General features: G+C 45.7%; 1 protein-coding gene across 2 annotated transcripts; it reads left to right on the forward strand.

Annotated features, from left to right (window-relative positions):
- Positions 1–94: 94 nt before the first annotated feature.
- EMC8 (ER membrane protein complex subunit 8) lies at positions 95–16,481 on the forward strand. Of its 2 annotated transcripts, none has more exons than XM_063111650.1 (5): positions 95–577; positions 8,149–8,225; positions 14,612–14,681; positions 15,384–15,478; positions 15,956–16,481. In XM_063111650.1, exons 1-5 carry the CDS (start codon positions 347–349, stop codon positions 16,113–16,115), a joined length of 633 nt encoding a protein of 210 aa, XP_062967720.1. In that variant the 5' UTR covers positions 95–346; the 3' UTR covers positions 16,116–16,481. The 2 variants fall into 2 exon arrangements, with proteins under 2 accessions (XP_062967720.1, XP_062967719.1); XM_063111649.1 differs by having other exon boundaries at positions 15,388–15,478.
- The last annotated feature ends 2,811 nt before the right edge of the window (positions 16,482–19,292 follow it).

Consider the following 19,292-nt stretch of genomic DNA (forward strand, 5'->3'; position numbering starts at 1 on the left):
GGCCGTGCAGAGGTCACGGTGGGGCGGAAGGAGGGGCGCGTCGCGAGCGTCGTAAAACGCCGGGCCGCGCTGCTTTCCGGCAGGCGCTGAGAGAGCGCTTTCCGGCGGAGCCCGGCGAGAAGCGCGAGTGTATCCGAGGTGGAGCCGGCTTCTCAGAGGCCGGGGCTGCGGTCGAGGTGCCGAGGCTCGAGGGGGTCCGGGCCGGTGGAGGCCCTGCCAGCCCGTGGCCGCGCCGGGCGGTCGCGGCCGCCTCGCCCTGCTTCTCCGCTGAGGCGCCGCGGGGCCGGGCACGGGACCCAAGCTTCAGCCGCGCGCCCAGGGGCCTCCGGGGCCCTCCGGGCTCAGCATGCCTGGGGTGAAGCTGACCACCCAGGCCTACTGCAAGATGGTGCTGCACGGCGCCAAGTACCCGCACTGCGCCGTCAACGGACTCCTGGTAGCTGAGAAGCAGAAGCCGCGCAAGGAGCACCTCCCCCTGGGCGGCCCGGGCGCCCACCACACCCTCTTCGTGGACTGCATCCCCCTCTTCCACGGAACCCTGGCCCTCGCGCCCATGCTGGAGGTGGCCCTCACCCTGGTAAGCGCGGAAAGGGCGCCTTCCCCTTCCTTGCTGCTAGCCCTGGCCTTCCCTCCGAGCCAGCAGAGAATCTAGAACCCCCGCCCAGGGTCGCCGCGGCCAGGAGTGGGGTGACCCACGCGGGCGCTGGGTCTCTGCCTGGCTCTCGGTGCTCAACCAGTGGCAGCTCTATTAGTAGCTACTTTAACGAGTCATTGTTCACTGGTTAGACGGAGCTTACCTTGGGGATTTTGAGTTGAGGGCCCAGCTTTGATGTGTCGGGACTTAAGCGCTAGGGTTTGGTTCTTCCGCACCTTCACAGGGCCGATTCCTTACCTGACCTGGGTGTCAACACTGTGGGTCCTCGGAGGTTAGTACTCGGGAACCCCATTGGCACCTCGGGCCTTGCTCCCCTTGGATGTGCGTGAGCCTTGTTAAGAGAGAATTTGTTCCCGTTAGTGGTTAGCTAGCGACTGCACTAGAATGCTTCCGTGGTTTTAAAAGCTGAAGAATTTTTGTGAAATTAAAAAGCAGGAGCAGACGTATCTTCTGTCCAACACGCTTTTGTGTTTCTGCTTGCAATGACTATTTGAAGCACAGTGGGGAAAAGATTTATCATTCAGATAAACTGGCTGGTAATTGGGTTTTAGGCAGTAGCTTTTCCTTTATGGAGATCAATGAAAGAAAAAAAAAGAGCACCTATAAATTCCATTGAGTTATTAAAACCTGAAGGAGAAATAAACAGTAGCCTCAGACCTGCCCACGTTGGCTGAAGGAGTGTTTATTTTTCATTTAAGAATAAACTTTGCTAAAAAAAAAAATTAGTGAATTCAAGTTTGAGAAAGTAGATAGAAATCTGTTCTCTATGCCTCCCACCAAGTAAAATGAATCCATTTCATAATTTAATTATGACACTCAAGTAAGTTCTTGGCAAGCAGGAAGTATCTTTGGGCAAACGGTCGGGCCTAAAGTTATTAAGCACCTCTTTGTGTGCCTGTTAGGATTAAACTGAGTCATCATGTGAATTTCTTCATACCATTTCTGGGCAAGAGACACATAATAAGTAGATAATATTTACAAAATCAGCCATTTTAGCTCCTGAAGAAATGTGCTGTTGCTACCAAAACACCACTGGGGAGTGCATGTGTGTGTTTTAATCCACGTTTTTCCAACTAACTGTATTAATTGTACTAATTGTTCTGTTATCAAAGGAATTGCAGGGTAATTGGATTTGTGAAAGGCATTGATTTGAAGGGAACTAGATGCACCTGTACACTTTCGCAGGATTATTCAGCTCTCCAAAATATTTGAGTATCTGCTTTGTGTGTGGCCTGTGCTGGGAGAGGGTTATGGCGGCAGATCAAACTCAGTACTGCTTAGTACTTGGACTTGCAGCAAGACAAGCACAGTACTGAAGAATAAGTGCCACAGATGGAGTCCGATGAGGGATTCAAGAGGAATGTCAGCTAACCCAAGCTTGGGGAGTCAGGGCAGTCAGTCAGCTCAGAGAAAGGGACATGCAAGTAGTGGGCCAGTCTAGTGGAGGGTGGACACTTGAGGCAGAGGGCCCAGCATGCACAAAGACCAGGAGAAAATAGTGGACAGGAGGGGAGAGGAGAGAATTTGAGAAGAGCTAGAGGGCAGAGTATAAAGAGGCAGGGGGCAAAGAGAGATGAGCAGTGGAGAGATTGCTTTGTAGGATACGTTGATCAAGCAAAGGCATTTGGGCACCATCCTGAGGACAGAGGGAAGTCACTGGAGGAGAGTTGTATGATCAGATTTGTGTCTTTGAGTGATGGCTTCAGCCTGCAGCAAAGAGGTTGTTGGAGACAATATATCCAAGACTAAAGGCAGGGAGGTGGCTAAGCTAAGTGCAGCATGGATGCAGAGAAGAGGACAGATGAGAGAGCGGGAGAAAGAATCCACAGGACTTTGTGACTAATTATACATGGTCCTAGGGAAAAGGAAGCAAGGGTGACACTGGGTTTCTGGCTTATGCATTGGGAGGACGGTGGTGCCATTCATGGAGGGAACAGAGGCAGAGAAACAGATTTGGAGAAGAGATTACTTCCATTTTGGACATGTTGAGCTTGAGATGTTCAAATGAAGGAGTCCTAGTGTTGAAAGTCGAAAAATGGGTCTGGAGTTCAGAAGACAGATGGATTGGAGTTGTAGATTGAGAGCCAGTAGCTTCTCAGACATTTGAAGACATGAGAAGTGATATAACCTGGGGACACTGTGTAGAGTGAGAAGCCTGAGGAACTCTAACTTTTACTGGGTGCATGGAGGAAGAAGAGTCACAGGGTAGCTGAGGAGTAGCCAGGGGCGTGGGAGGAAAAGGTGTGTTGCATAATATCCATATAAAATCCTATCAGAAATATCTAAGAGCTTCTTAAAACAAACTTGAACCTCACTTGGAATGTCAAATATCACTTATTCTTCTCATTCTTAAGTAACCTTTGCAGAGTGAAAGGGTTGTGTTCCTATAATGAGATATGAATGCAATACTTGAGAGAATTAAACGTACTAACTATAAACAACTACATTTGAGTCACCTTTCCATGAATTTTCCCCATGGAGCAGAGCTGCCTCCAAACCACTTACCTGGGGAGGGAAGATGCCCAGAGGGGACCTCAACTCTAAGAGCCAAGACAGGCCCAACTGCCACCAGCCCAAGAGCAAAAGGGGCACTGCAGGGGACCCCACTCTGATCTTGCTCCCCCTGCCCTGTACGCTCTGCACTCCAGACTCTCCACTTCCAACCTCTCCCAGGACATGCCCTGCAGTATGCTAGTCTCCCATCCAGCAGCAGGAGATCCAAACTAGACTCCCTGTGATAACTACGACTTAACAGTGAAGACAAACAGCCCAAATTTATCCCTGCCAAGTGGTGGTTGGTTGTACTGACTTATATTCACCAAAACTTTGGGTCATAGCCTCAGCAGTTGACAAATATGAAAAAGCTAACAATACAGTACAAATGAAATAACTTTCAGAGGAAACCTATAGAAGAAAATTTGCAATCTGAGTCCATCTAAAAATTTTATTTACAATTTAGCCGTTTATATTATTCACCTTTGACTTAGTGACTATAACCTGAAGTCAAGGAAAAATCTCAGTGTTTGGAGCCATAATTGATCAGGATATCAGCTATGAAAGATGTAATTTTAACAGAGCATCTAAATTCATGCAACTAAAAAAATGAGGCCTATTCTCATGGCATGTTTCTATTTAGGGAGTTTTATATTGGAATTATTTGGGTAAGTGGGAAAGACTAACTTGATAGGCAGTCCATCAAAGGGCAACATTAGATTCCTTTAAAAGGCTTTTCATTATAATTTTCCATTTTTAAAAAAATCCTTGCACTTTGGGGTGCTTTTTATTTTTTTAAGTGCTTATGCCTATTATTTATCCTTATAACCCTTTGACGTAGGTAGTGAAGGAATTATTTCTAATAACAAAAGCCCATGAAATGTTAGTAGGAAAATTAGCATAAACCACTGTTTCTCTAAGCCTTTTTTGTCCTTTTCCCCTCTCATTGATTTCCTAGTACTGTGGAGAGGCTTTCTATTTACATTCTGCTCAGATGACTTTCTTACTTGCCGATTGACCTAATCACTGTGATTTCAGGCCACAATGCTTTCTGCTGCCTCCATGTGTGCCTGCTGCCTGCTCATTTCCATAGCTGCTGTCCTTTTCTGTCTTAACTTCCCCTACTCCCTGGTGCTTTGTATTTATTCCAGAGCAGTCACATGCTAGCCTGGGAGAAGGCTGCTCTGGGTCCTCCTTTCAGTTCTTCCCCCTGAACTTCACCCTTTATCCCCATCCCATTTACTTCCAAAGCTCTTCTTTCATTCTAGCTCCTTTCCATTCCATAGAAAAATTAGCAGCTGACTTGAGAAGGAGCTGTTCTCAGTGAAACTAACAACCCCTCTACTTTAGAATTCCAAGGCCTGCTTGCTGCTACCAACAGGAAGCTCAGCAGGTCACCCTCAGTCTGTTAAGTGGCAAGTTTGAGAGTGATGTCCTCCTCAGAGTGTCTCTCTTATCAGGTCCCTCCTTGCCTATTGATGGTTATTGTACACTCAGGTGAGATAGGTGATAGTGCTTGAAAAATTATAAAGTGCTTCAAACATGCAAAACATTAGCACGTTTGCTGAAAGACACTATTTTCTTTGTGCAGAGTCTAAGTGGGAATGAACGGGTCGGCCCCAGTGCCTTTACTAATTCTCCTACGTGTCTGGAACAGAACAAGCCAAAAGGGGCATTGAACAGTGGGTGGTGGGCTTACGCCAAGGTGAAAGTGTTCTTTCCCCCTGAAAAAGAAACTGCATGAGTAAATGCAGAATTTAGAGGGTGTCTATTCAGAGTCAGTTTTATTGACAACAGGTTTCACAGAATTTTGTCCTGAACTTTTTTTTTTTTTAAAGATGACCAGACCAGTAAGGGGATCTCAACCCTTGACTTGGTGTTGTCAGCACCACGCTCTCCCAAGTGAGCCAACCAGCCATCCCTATACAGGGATCCGAACCCTTGGCCTTGGTGTTATCAGCACCACACTCTCCCAAGTAAGCCATGGGTTGGCCCTTGAACTTTTATTTCCATTTTGATTTTTTTCACAGCATGCATGTTGGGGCATGGAGTGTCATACAGTGAGGCAAGGAGAATGGAAATTGATTCACTGGGAACAGAAGTCAAGCAGCTTCTCAGTTCTTTTGCCTTGTCTTGCCCCACCTAGGAGGGAGCACATTACCTCAACTGCGTGGGCTACCCTTTAAATCCACTACTGCTTTTCATCATCAAGCGATGCGGGCTTACTGCAGGATTCTGAGCCATTCAAGACGGACTGTCCCACCCTCACCCCACCCATTCCACACTACTCCTCTCCTTCCACATGCCTCGCACTCCACTCCAAGTAAAGAAAACTTCGCCCCTCTTGCTAGAACGTGTTTAACCTATCTCCGTGAGCTCTGATGGCTTAGTCGATTGTTCATTCCTTCCTTTCATGATCTCCATTCCTCAGTTGGTAGACAGGCTGTGTGTGCACATGATAGGCATCCATACAGTTAACTTGGTTATTCTTCTCTGAGTCATTCAAAAGATTCTAAAGCCAGGCCAGAGCTTTCATGACCTGGTTCACTTTAAGGGCAACCTCTTCAAAGAGTTCTACCAGAAGTTCCAGATCATGACACTGTTTTTCTGCTGGAATTGGTTGGGTCCTTGGAGTTTTTCATACAGGAATTTGCCCCTCAACAGGCAAAATGTAGGTTGATGTGTGTGTTGTGTTTGTCACAGGAATCATCTTTTGTGTCAGGTGCTTTCTGTGCTCTGAGGTTAGGTACAAGGTGATAATGTGTGTTTGCTGGGGTGCAAGTCCTGAACAGTTGGGATGTAGGAGCCAGCTTAGACTGCTCACTAAAGACTACCGGGGGTCATCAGGATATTGTCAGTAGCAAAACAATTTGTCCTATCCTTATAGTAAATGTAGTGTAGTTGTGGTCAGCCAAATAATAACCCCCCAAAAATGTCCACATCCTAATCCCCAGGCTTTACATGGCAAAAGGGGCTTCGCAGATGTGATTAAGGAACTTGAGATGGAGAAATTTGCTGGATGATCCATTTGGGCCTCATGTAATAAAAGGGTGACAGGAGGGTCAGAGATAAAAAAGGACATTTAAAGACGGAAGCAGAGGTCAGAGTGATGTGGCTGTGAGCCAAGGAGTATGGGCAGCCTCTAGCAGCTGAAAAAGGCAAGGAAGGGGATTCTCCCCTAGAGCCTCCAGAAGGAACCAGCCCCACCAACCCATTTTAGACATCTGACCTGGGAGATACAGAATTTGTGTTGCTTTAAGCTGCTAAGTTTGTGTAACTTGTTACAAGGGCAATAGGAAACTATGACAGTAGCCAAACTGAATCTGGAAATAAGGACACCTGTGCTGGGGAGCAGGGAAAGGGACACCCAGGTGGGCAGAAACCAGTGGCATGTGGCATGAGGACATACTCAGAAGCCAGCCTGCAATTGGAAACAGGGTGGCAGGGAAAAGGACCCAGGTGAGCAGAGGCCAGGGTCACCTGGCATGAGGACACACTCAGGAAGCAGTCTGAAGTTGGAAATGGGGAGCACGGAGAGGGACTGACTCCCAGGCGTGCAGAGGCTAGGATCACCCAGCGTGAGGACACACTCAGGAGGCAGTCTGAAGTTGGAAAACAGGGGGCCTCAATGCTAAAGGATCAGCTGATTGCAGATCCCAGATTTAGAGCTGGACCCTTTGATGCTTTATAGAGATGTTTGTTCTAAACAGCAGTAGATAATTTCTAGAACCTGTTTCCTTAAGAGCTGATAAAAACTAAAGATAAGTAGTTTTGGAGTGATTTGCAGCAAAGTCACAGTGATAGAGCCATTATAAATATTTTGGGGACACAACCCTATTCTTTCGGGTGGGAGACCAGAACACCCAGTTGTTTCAGTGAGCCCTGGTTTTGACCCAATATGGTAATTTGTGAGCTCTTAGGAGGCCAGAAATATTCCAGTCCTTGTGCAAGCCAGGGACCCTTGACTATGACTATCTTATTATGTCTGCTTTGAGTCATGAAGGAGATTGTCTGAGACCCAACCAGAATTCGGTAAAAAGAGCAAGAGGGTTGTGTTTTAAACACATACATTCTTAACCAGTTTATTTACTGCAAAAAAGCAAGGTATCAATTTTTTTTCCTCTTTTGCTGACTGAGAATAGACTTTATTGCAGTGTATTAAAATTTCATTATGGCAAAACAGGATGACCTTTTGTTGTTTTTAATAACAGCATTAGACCTGCAGGAGGCTAAATCTGATGAGAGAAGAGTGGTATTATAAAACAGAACAGAAAAATTTTAAGGTCTGCCACCATGCTCCCATTTGAAAGCACACCACAGGGAATTAAGTCCTTATGCGGGTGCACCCCTGCCTGCATGCCTGTTCACCCCACACCCCCGCTTGAAGGGCATTTCATGGTGTATTGCTAGGAATACTGAATCTAGTATTAAATGACTTGCTTTCAAAAGAGATAGTTTTCCATTCTGATGCTGCTACCACCAGGCTGTGCAAATAGAACCTCTCTGAGCTTCAGTTTCCTTATCTGTGAAGGATTGATTTAAATGATCTGAAGGATTTCTCAAGTCCTAGAGTGCCCCAGTTCTTTATATTGTAAGAGGGGGTGGGAAAAGATTGTCCTTTTTTCCCCTGACTCCCCACAGCACTGCACCCATTTAATACCTGTCAACAAGGGGCCTCTCTCTGGAAATGGGAAGGAGGTCATTCCTCGTATCAGCCTGTCCCCTCCTGGCTTTCACAGGATCCTGCCTATGGGAGGACACCCTGTGTCTGGGAGAGTGAGGGGCTGGGCCCTTCTGTGTTTTCTCTGGCCTTGGAGCACCATGGCTTTCTCATCCGAGCACCCGTTTTATTCTTATAGCCTTTCTTCTGGGAAGAAGGACACAAATATCATAACATCTCATCGCAGCATGTGGGGGGAGAGGTCTCCTGTGGTTATCAAGACTTGATATTTAAGGGAAAATCATTCACCTTTTCTTCTCAATTTTTGTTCCTCTTTCAGATTGATTCATGGTGCAAAGATAATAGCTATGTGATTGCTGGTTATTATCAAGCTAATGAACGAGTAAAGGATGCCAGGTATGTCAATGCAGAAACCCTCTGTGTGTGGAGAATGACCATGTGACAGGCAGAGCTGGTCTCTGATGTGCTTTTTGACCCTCTATAGGCTCCAGATGTGAAATCTGTGAGAACCACACCCCTCCCCGCCCTCTGTGCTTGTTTATAGTATTTGAGGGGAACTGTGGGGTGGATAATTCCAAACAACAGAAATTCTAAACATTTATATTAACTTTGGGATTCTGTTTTGTATCTTCTTTATTTTGCTTGAAGGGAAATCATGCAATGAAAGCAACAGTCAGGGGCGTCCGGTTTCTGTCCCCACTCAGCTCTGCCTTGCTTCCCATTCCCAAACTAGGAATGATGTAGGACAGAGCATCAGGAAAGAATACCACTGTTTTGGGGTAAATAAAACGGCTTTTAGGTTTGGGGCGCTTAGGAACTGATACTATGATGAAAATGTGGTATTTGCTACTTCCTTTATATTGACTCCTGGTTCCTTTTCTCCAGATATTCCCTCACTGCGGTTCTCACTAATGAGCGTAGCTGAGAATTTTGCTATATTTCTCCATTAGTGTTGGCCCAACAGAAAAACAGATGACATGCTCAAGCTAGGATGATTTGAGGATGGCTTAATCAGTGGGCTGTTCACAAAGGTGTGGGCAATAGGTAGAATTCTCAAGAGGGTTGTGCAGTGACCAAAGGTAGTGCCCATCCCTCAGCCTAAAAGGCCCCAGAGAAAGGAACTGGGTAAAGAAGTCCACCTCAAGAGGTGCCCTTTGGCCAGCCTGATATTGCCGCCCATCAGAGGAGGGAGGGTGCAGAGCAGTCAGTACCTGACGTCCCTCCTCCACTCCCTCTGGTGTCCTCCAGGGCTTTCCTTTGGCTGACCCAGCCAGAAGCCAGGGGGGCAGCCAGAAAGTGTCCCATCTAGCATATAAAGGGGGCATACGTGCGTTGCCCTGGCACAGTTTCCTCACATGATCAGAACCAGCAGACTGAAGTGTCTGGGGAGCTGGGGGTCCGGGAAGGGCCTGGAGTCAGGTCCACTTGCTCAGCACAGATGAGAGGGTGAGTCGAGAAAACTTCTGGAAATAATACAATACTCTGGTGACCAGGCACTGCTGTCACTGATGAGAGGCACGAATGCACTTCAGAAACGGAACCCCCTTGTCCTTGGAGAACTGGGTCTAGGCACCCTGAGGGAGGCGAAAGCCAACGAGATGCTGGGCTCAGAGTGAGTCCTGCGGCACCTGCTGGTGGCAGACGGGAACATGCGGAGCCCTGTGCACACTGGCTCTCTGCAGTCCCTCTGAGCCCACGACAGCATTTGTTTCTCCTCCTTCAGCGCATCTTATATTAACCTCACTCCTCTGGGACCTGCTCTGTTTGGTGTCGTCTGCCTCCCTTGTATTAATGACTCAGTGTCTGATGTCCTTTTCTGAGCGAGAGCCTACCCATGAGGCCATGTCCTTCTTAGTGTCTGTCACCTGGAAGAAACTGACCAGGTGTGGGCTGCCTGAGGGCCACTTGCTGTACACTGAGCAAGGCGAAGCACTCTCAGCCTTGCCCTCACGTGGCCAAGCTGAACGTGGTTATGCAAGCGCGTGACTGAAGCACAAGACAGTGGACCCATGCCGGCAGGGTGCGCAGGGGCTGTGGCAGCCTGAGCAGGCAGGAATGACACCCAGTGGTACAATCCGAGAATCCTCCCCTACCCTGGGGGGGGGGGGGGTTGTTGTTCTTTGAACTAGGCCCTCGAGAGTGAGCAGATATGGAGACCAGGGGGTCAGGGCATTCCTGGCCGGGGGACAGCAGGATGAAGACAAGGTGGGAACATGGCAGGAGCAGGGGCTGCACCCACATGGGGGAGATGCTGAGAAGCAAGGTTGCACGGGGAGGGGTGGACCACACCTGAGGGCTCTTCAGTGCACGACAGCACTGTGAACTTTATTGTAAGCAGTGGGGAGCCATCCTTGGCAGGAGGGTTTTCCTGAACCAAGCAGTGTTTCCCACAGCTGTTCTTACAGAAAAGAGAGGAAACTGGGCAAGAGGGAATGGCACCAGGTTGTCAAGTTAGTGTCGATGCCTCCCATTCTGCAACGCCCATCCCCAAATTCATGCCTTATGTGGTTGCCCCCTGTGCACCTGCATAAGCTCTTGCACCTTCCTTTCTGCACATGCTGTTGGCTCACGGCCCTCCTCATCTTCCCACCTCTGTTCTGACCACATTCCTGCACAGCCTGGAATTATCTTCCTCAGATGCCAGTTTCATGCTGTTCATACCTTCTAGGGTTTCCGTGTTCCTCACTGAGTCCACATTCCTCAGCCGCTCCACTCAGGAGGTTTTGCACTCTGTCTTTGATATCGATCTTTAAGTACATTCTCACCAGCCAGTTGTCAGATCTGTAGAAGATGGAAACGTTAGCTAAGGGTGGTAAGAGAGATGTTGCCCAGTAACCAGCAGGTCACTTCTGGCCCCACGAGTCTCTGCCATGCTTGTGTGGAGTCCACCCCGACAGTGCCATGCTGTGTGAGGAGCAAGCCGAGGAGCTGATGCTGTGCTGGTCGCGGGCTCTACTGGAGTCCTCGCACTTAATCCTCACAGCAGCACACAGGTGATGAGACTCCCACCAGAGAAGGTGGCTTCACAGAGGCCGCACAGCTGGGGAGCTCAGGAGCCAAGACTTCATTCTTAAATACTGCTTTTACCTGGAAAACCTTCCCTTTTGTTTACAGCGAAACCTACCTAAAAATTTGCTCTTCTAGAAATACCACCTGACTAACAATGTCTCACAGCATAACATTTGAAGCAAGGTAGACTTCGATTCAAATCCTAGGTAACTTACTGATTAACCTTTGTGGGCCTCAGTGGTCCTATCTGTAAAATGGAGCTAAGAGTTCATGCCTCAGAGAGTGGTTGTGAGGAGAAAATGAGAAACATGCAGCATGTTTAGCTTCACAATTCAGAAGTAAGCTCGACTTCGTGAAACAAAGCACCACGACATAGAACTCACATATTTTGTGGAAGATCTTGTTTGGAATGTGTATGGGGAAATGACATTATACTCAGATTTGGAAGTATGCTAAGTAAACATTCATTGAAAAACTCTGTGATAGTCACAGAAGGTTCCCCTTTAACAATTAAGCTTAATTCACTGAAACAAAGCAGCACAATGTAGTACTCATTTATCGTGCAGAAGTTCTTTTTTTGGAATGTATGCTCAAAAATGCCATCATAGGCACAATTGGTCATGTGTGCAGAGAAAGTTCATTGAAAATTACTTTGTAAGATAGTCACACAAGGTCACACATTCAGTATTGACATTAACTCATTGAAACAAAGCAAAACAATGTAGAACTCACATCTGCCTTGCAGAAAATCTAACTTGGAACCTGTATCTGGAAATGCACAATATTGGGTTTTGTATAATGTGTCTAGCTTAGTGCTTGATTAGAAATAGGGGCTAGTACTATTTTTCCCCCAAAGAAATGGTTATTCAATCAGTGTTTTAATGTGCTTTTTATAACTTTAATTCATTTCCTAAACTTCAAGTCATTATATCAAGTCTTCTGACATCATTTCATGATTGCTGGTGTTTTTTTTCATAATTAACATTTTATATGGGCATATTTCTGTACCCAGCAGAGTGCCCTGGTCTGAGTTAGATGCTCAATAAAAAGCTTTAAGATACAAAGTGTAAGATATCACATAAGTGAAAATGCCTGGCTTTGTGCTGGCTGGGACAGAGGATTAACAAAGTGGCCTCTGTCTTCAGGGTGCCTGCAGTTTTATTTAGCAGCTAACTCTTCATAGAAATGAGGAGTTGATACAGACTAGTAGGAAACAAAGTACTGATTTGAATGCCCTAATGTGACGATCTTACATTCAGGAATGAGGCAGATCAGTATTTGAGACTAAGTGCTTAATACAAAAAAAAAAGTAAATAAAATCGGCAACTCTTTCAAGTACTTTGACAGTTCATTAACTACAAATGTTTTAACTTCTTTCAAAAGAATAAATTTGAAGTTTGAGTTCTTGGGTGTCTGAAATAGTAGATTTGTTTTTAATGAATGTTTCTTGACCCCCCCCCTTCCCAATAAAAGTCACCATCTATTATAATAGTCATAAGAGTCGGGAATAATAGCTTTGTACGTTTCTTTATGGCAGGAGGCTCTGCCTTTCCTATTATGAGTCCCTAGGAGATCTGCACTTAGCAGATTCTGGCTCCTTTCCCTTTGCACCTGAGATGTGAGTGATCGGGACCAGTGAAGATGCAGGCGGAGTCTGTGGTGTCTTGTAAAGTGGAGCAGTGGGGGGTGGATAAATAAGCAGGTCTCCTCCAGCGGCTCTATTCCTACCCCCACCATTTGCCATCGGAGCTGTGGAGACTTGGCACTCACCTCCTCATGGTCAATACAGTGAAGCACCACCTTGACTTTGAGCCAGGAGCTAGGATCTTACTAACTTCCTTTTTAAACATTATTTGCTTCTACCTGGAAAACCTTCCCTTCTCTTAAGTTTCATTTTTCTTAACACAGTCTTGCTGACTTATAATCAGTATACAACTTTTAAATTCTCAATTTTGAGAATGAAAAGTAATCAGATAAAATAAATTGTTTTCATAAAACAATCTGCTTTTTTCAGCCCAATCTCAAGGGAAGGGTAGTAATTGTATAGTGTGTTTCTTTAAATAAACTCACAATAATCAAAGTATTGGTATGGCTCTTAAAATATACATATGGCTCAATTCCTCCCTCAAAAAGCTGAAACTCTAATTATACAGGGAAAATAATATGCACAAAAAGAAAATTGTGTGCCAGGGCTTCCAAGTTAGAGCATTTTAGAAATAAACTCAGAGTTTAGAGAAGGGAGAGATGAACCTGGCCTGGGGCTGTTTGGCAAGGCTTTGTGGAAAGGACGGTGTGTTTTCTGGGCATTAAAAGATGGGAAGGAATTCAATAAGCACGGAACAGTGAGTGAAGCAGGAAGAGCATGTGAGGGAGATGACACATGGACAGTGTCACTGAAATTAAAGACACAGGATTGTTCCTGTGAGTAGGAAAGGTAGCTGGGTCCACTGGGAGAAAGACCTGGGTCTGCCTGGTTGGGACAGCGGGCCTTGTCTTACAGGCAGTGAGCAGTATATGCAACTTTGTGAGCAGCAGGGGCCGTGACAGAAGTTCAGTTGTAGGGAAGTTGACCTAAGGAGAGTTTTCAGGATACATCGGATAAGAAGAGCCTGGAATTTGTGAGACGGGAAGCAATTTTAGAAGCCTATGCTTAAGGTGATAGCCTGAGCAAAAGGGATGGCAGGGAGAATGAAGGGGCAAGGGCAGCGTCTGCAGCACCTCATGAGCAGCAAAGAACAGAAGGAAAGGAGGCCTCAAGTCAGACCAGAGAGGGCCTCCCACCTGCACGCAGTAGACCAGCTAGGAGGCGTTTGAGTTGGTGGCAGTCATTAGGCCATCAGGCAGCGGTTGGTGGACGTCCAGGTTGCCGATCCAACAGGGAAATGGGGAGACGGCAGATTGCAGAGCTGTGGTGAGGACATGGAGCAAGATCGTCAGCTTATTAGAGAAGTTCAAGAACCAGGGTTGGGAGGGAGCAGGACAGGTGTACAGTGGCTAGAGGGAACCAGTTAAATGTGTTTTTTTCTCCTGGGGAAAAAAACCTATACACATTTGAAGGCAGGGCTGGGGCAAGTAGGAAGAGAGAATATAAATAAGGCCCCCAAGGAGCAGGCCCTTTCCTGAGACAGGAGGAAGAAGAGCTTTGTGTTTGGAGACTCTTTTGGGAGCCACTCTGTAATTAGCTGTACTGGCTTCAGGTGGACAGGCGTCGTTCATCGTCGTTCATCAAGGTCGAGGTGGAGGCAGGGCCAGAGCAAGCAACTGAAGGCTCATGAGCTTGGAGAAGATGTGAGATGGACCGGGAATTTTTTTAATTTTCTTTTGAATGACTCGATTGTCATCAGCTGTGAGGTTTCTGTCTTGTTGCAGCTGACGAGTCACTTTGCTGAGGTGCAAATAGAGAAGGGTCCGGGAGGCCTGGGCTGGCGAGCCCAGCAACGCAGTGATCTGCAGGCTTCAGGCAGTTCTCTGCTTTCAGGTTCTAGGGTACCATCCTGTTTAGAAGATGCCCTCTCAAGATCCCCCTTGCGAGGGCTTCCTGCCGCATTGCCCCAATGGCATTCCCTCTCCTCAGCACCAGTCGTCATGCTGAGATTACAATTGCCAAGAGCCCCTTTAAACAGGCAGAACAAGCACATACAGCTTATTGGCTCTGTCAGTCTTTATATCATGGCTTGTTAATTCCTGGTGGTGGTGGTGGCTACGCCTCATGCAGCCAGTATTGAATGGCATTAACTAGAACATGGTAGAGCTCACTGGTACTTCTTTGGCAGTCCAAACCAGGTTGCAGAGAAGGTGGCCTCCAGAATCGCCGAGGGCTTCAGTGACACCGCTCTCATCATGGTGAGTCACTTTTTAGTGCTGCTCACAGGATGGCTACTGGGCATTCTCTTGTTAAGGTGGAGCTTTACCATCTTGCCTTGTGGGTACTTTGACTAGTTTATCTTCAGTAGACCATTACTGCCTCTTGCAGTATTCTCCCAACTACACACTTAAAGTCATTGAATCGTGGGATGTGGTTTGAGTACAGCTGCAGTTACCACACAAGGATATCCAAAAGGAGGTAGTCTTCCAAGTTCAGCAGTCCTCGAAGTGAGGTCCCCATGCCAACAGCAGCTGCACCACTTGGGAACTTGTTAGAAATGCAAATTCTCAGCCCCCACTCCAGACCCATTGAGTCAGAAAGGCTGGGGTGGGGCCCAGCAGTCTGTGTTTTAACACCTTTCCAGGTGATTCTGACACCTGCGCAACTGAGAGAGGGAAGGGTACGTGGTAGATTACATTGAGAACCTTGGTTAGCAATCTTGATTCAGACACTATTCTAAGAGTGAGGGTAGCAATGGTGTTCGAGAACTCTGCTTTTGTGAAAAAACAGTGAGTACTCAACATATATCCTGCCTAACACACAGTTTATCTCAGGCCTGGTGCTCTCGGTGTGGGTCCTTGGGTCCCTATTTGCACAATATAGGGAGGGCCAGCGTTGACATTTCTGCTCACTCTTCTATTAGCACTCTCTTCACACTGTGTCTTTCACCTTGTGCTCAGGTAGACAACACCAAGTTCACAATGGACTGTGTGGCACCTACGATCCATGTGTATGAGCATCATGAGAACAGATGGCGGTGCAGAGACCCACACCAGTGAGTGCCTACAGCATGCCCCCACCCAGTTCCCACAGGAAAGCCAGTCCTACCCTGCCTGTGTTTTAAGTTAACATGTTCTCCAGAGGCATCATATTGTGCGTGTTCCCTAACCCCTGGAGGACTGGGGCCCATGGGGCTTCCAAGCCATAGAGGAACTTGAGTGGTACTGGGGTCTTCCGACCCCAGGGCACAAGCATTCTTCCCAGGTGCTTGGTTTATTTGTAATAACTCAGAAAGCCTCAATCATCTGCCTCCAGCTTTTTCAGAATTCATTTGAAGAGTGTCCCTTCTGTTTCTTTATTAACCATGTTTTACATTCTTTACATATATCTTTATGTGTTTAAAATGTCTGTGTTTCCTGGTACTCTGTCCTCCTTTAGAACACTCTGCATGGGGAAGGTCTTCCCTGTTGGTGCTGTTAGAAGCAGCCTGTTTTCACTGTCAAAGACTGACTTCTCCATGTTTGCCCTGTAGTGACTACTGTGAAGACTGGCCAGAGGCACAGAGGATCTCAGCGTCACTCCTGGATAGCCGGTCCTATGAAACGCTCGTGGATTTTGATAACCACCTGGATGACATTCGGAATGACTGGACAAATCCAGAGATCAATAAAGCTGTTCTGCACCTGTGCTAGGCAGGGACTACAGTGACTGTTGTCTGGACACTTCCACTATGCTGAAGAAGAAAACCTATTTTTAAATGTAAATAGAATACTTGTAGCCTGTGTGGAAAGCTGACAGTTGTAAGAAGTGGCATGTGCCTTGAAAGAGGGCAGAATGTCCAGTCATCTTCTTAATGCAGAGTCTCTAGAAGAGGTACAGACTGTCCAATCTGACCATCCCTGTGGATTCTTTCCCAGTTGTATGTTGCTATAATCTTCCAAATCAAAGCTATTTCTGCTTGTCCAAGATCGTTCCTATTAAACAGTTTTAACCTTTTATAATCTGGAGAGAATACTTTTTAAAGTTTATGAACTGTCTTTAAAAACAAAGCTACATCTTATACCCTAGTATGTGTGTGTTGTGTGTGTTTTTATCGTGGTAGTCAGTATTGTCCAGACATCCTGGGGTTGGGGCAGATGTGTGCAGTGCTGGTTCCACACTCATGGCTGAGAAGCAGTGGGGTTTCAGTGGCCTAGTAGGCTGAGCTGGGAGCAGCAGTGCTCCGTGTCGTGCTGGCTCTCACAGCCACCACAACTGCACACAGTGGGAACAGTGCCACTGTTGCCTGAGAAACCTTTATCATTAAGGGTAGAAACAAACATTGCTGGTCATGGGAACTTGGATGGGAACACCATGCAATGCTTCTCAGCCAGAAAGCTTGTAAACCTGCAGATCAAGAAAGGAAAAATGGAGCCGCACTGTGATTATCTCTAAAAAGCAAGAGTTAATCCTAACTTGTAACTGACCTGTGTGGTCATCCAAATGGTTCTAATCTGTATCTTCAAATAATAGTTTCTTTTGCATTCAAAAACAAAAAACTCCCTGAATTGCACAAAGCAATGTCTGTAATTTTTATACTTACAACATTTGGTCAAGTTTTCTAGCACAATCTTAAGGAAATTGATAGAGAAACTTTATGGTACCATTGCATTATTTCTTATATGAATTATTTTGTACAACGTTCAGAGAATGGTACCTTTCCTACCATCTTGTCTTTGACTACATGAAGGAAATCTAACGATTGGTGTCACTTATTGAAAGAACTTGTGATACAGCATTATTTTCTCTTAATAGGAAAAAATTTCAGACATTGCTTACAATAAGTGTGCTTTATTTGCTCTACCAAATTCTCTCTTCCCCTTTCTCCAAACACCTCTTACCCTTAACTTTTTAAACTGACATTCTTTCATGGAGGGAACCCAAATGAAGGATGGGTTTGCCAGCACACTCAGCCTTCACTCTCCTGCCCTTACATGCCAGGACCAGCGCGGATGCAACATGGTGGGCGTCCTGTTCCACATGGGCTTGCGTTTGTTTCAGAAAGGGAGAAGAATCACCTCCAGCATTTGCCATATAAGAAGCTGTCTTCCTGAGACTAAAACAAGCATATGCCACCTCCAGTTCAAAGTCCAGGGAAACTGGCAGAGCTGTTTGGAATCAAGGGTGCAGCAAAGGCTGGTGTGGGAGGCATTCTGAAGACATGGTTGTCTTTAAACCCTTCGAGGTGGTTTACCAGCTTTACCTCCTCATGGAATTTTGTTCCTCGGTTCTTTCTCCAGCTTCCCAGGAGCACACATTGTCCTCCGTTTTTGATTTAGGCCTAAGCTTAAGACACATAGCTGTCCCCCGGTTTCCTTTCTATGGCTGAGTGAGGCTTAAATTTTCAAAAGAAAGCATATTAAATACTCTGACAGGAAGGCTATATTTGTGAAAAAGCCAAAACATTTCCAAAGTGCAGATACCTGCTCCCATATTCCATGTAAAAATAGCAAAAGCCTCTACTAAGCCCCCAGCCCCTGTGCTGGACCCCCTCCATCTTGGTCTGCACAAGCCTTGCTGTGTGGCCTCTGGGCCTCTAGTCTCCCTGGCCCCAAGAACAGGCTTCATATCTCTCCACCCTGGATAAAGAGCAGGCCTGTTATATAGCCACCTGAAACTCACCCATACTCTGCCTTTTTGTGGAAAAGACTTAAAGGGGCAATACTAAGTATATTTGTATGTCGAAAAATCAAAATGTTCTTCACTAATTCTTTCTTAAATATGAAGGGAAGGGAATGTGCCTGTGTTTATGTGTATTGAGGAACACCTCCCTTTAGAGCCAACCATATGGTTAAAATCATTCTGGTGGACATTTTTATCTCTTCCATAACATCCATCCATTAAAAGATAAGTAAGAGAAATAAAACACTAATTTATATTAAAATATCATTTTGCATTTCTAATCATGCCTTTAAAAACTAAGGGTACTAAACATGGAAAAATAGTAACTTCGTAAACAAAAAGCTGCTTACTAAGGAAAAGTTGACAAAATTAAATTATTTTAGAAGAGAATACAATTTAGAAATCTTGGGTAATTTTTTTTTTTCCTTTGGAGGCTGACCAGTACAACAGGGATCAAACCTTAGAACTTGGGGTTATTGGCACCATGCTCTAACCAATTGAGTAACCAGTCAGCCGTTGGGCAATTTAAGTTTTCAAGTTAATTTTCCACAGATCTGGTATTTTTAAGCCTCCTCAGTGCAAAAAGTCCTTGTATGGTATAATTAGCTTTGATTCACTTTAATAGCTATTTTCCTGATTGATGTCTCAGAATCTACTGTTTATGTATGCTGTATATATTAGCTTTTCACACCTACCTTTTCTGTTTTGCCTTCAAAAGACAATTACTTGCTTCGAAAGCTGCTCCTTTTTAGCACGATATCTATCTTACCATCATAGCTGCTTTATGGTGCCTTAGAAGCAAGAAAAATAGCCACAGGCATCAATCTCTATTCCCTGTGGATATTTTTAGCAATTTTAGTGAAGAGAGCTGAATTTAAAGGTAGACTTCTGCTTTACTAATTGGCATTTCTTGAGACTTTCCATCAACTCTCAGTGCCTCTTAAGTATTGAGCTTTGTTTTTTTCAGCTAATAAAAGGTCTGGTAGGAAATGTGAGTGTCCCCCCCACCAACTCTCAGGTGTGTGATACATTAATTTGACTTTATTTCCAAGCATCTCAGAATCCAGGGGATAGTGTAAATATTTTTATCCTCATAAATTTGACTTATTGCTCCTTAGAATGCTTACAACATCCTGGAATGAGATACAAAATCTAATCAAGTTTGCTATTTCTCAGAAGTGAATCTCTATTCTGAGGAGCCCTTTTCT

The sequence above is a fragment of the Cynocephalus volans genome, chromosome 10 (genome assembly GCF_027409185.1).
Source record: "Cynocephalus volans isolate mCynVol1 chromosome 10, mCynVol1.pri, whole genome shotgun sequence".
Lineage (NCBI taxonomy): Eukaryota > Metazoa > Chordata > Mammalia > Dermoptera > Cynocephalidae > Cynocephalus > Cynocephalus volans.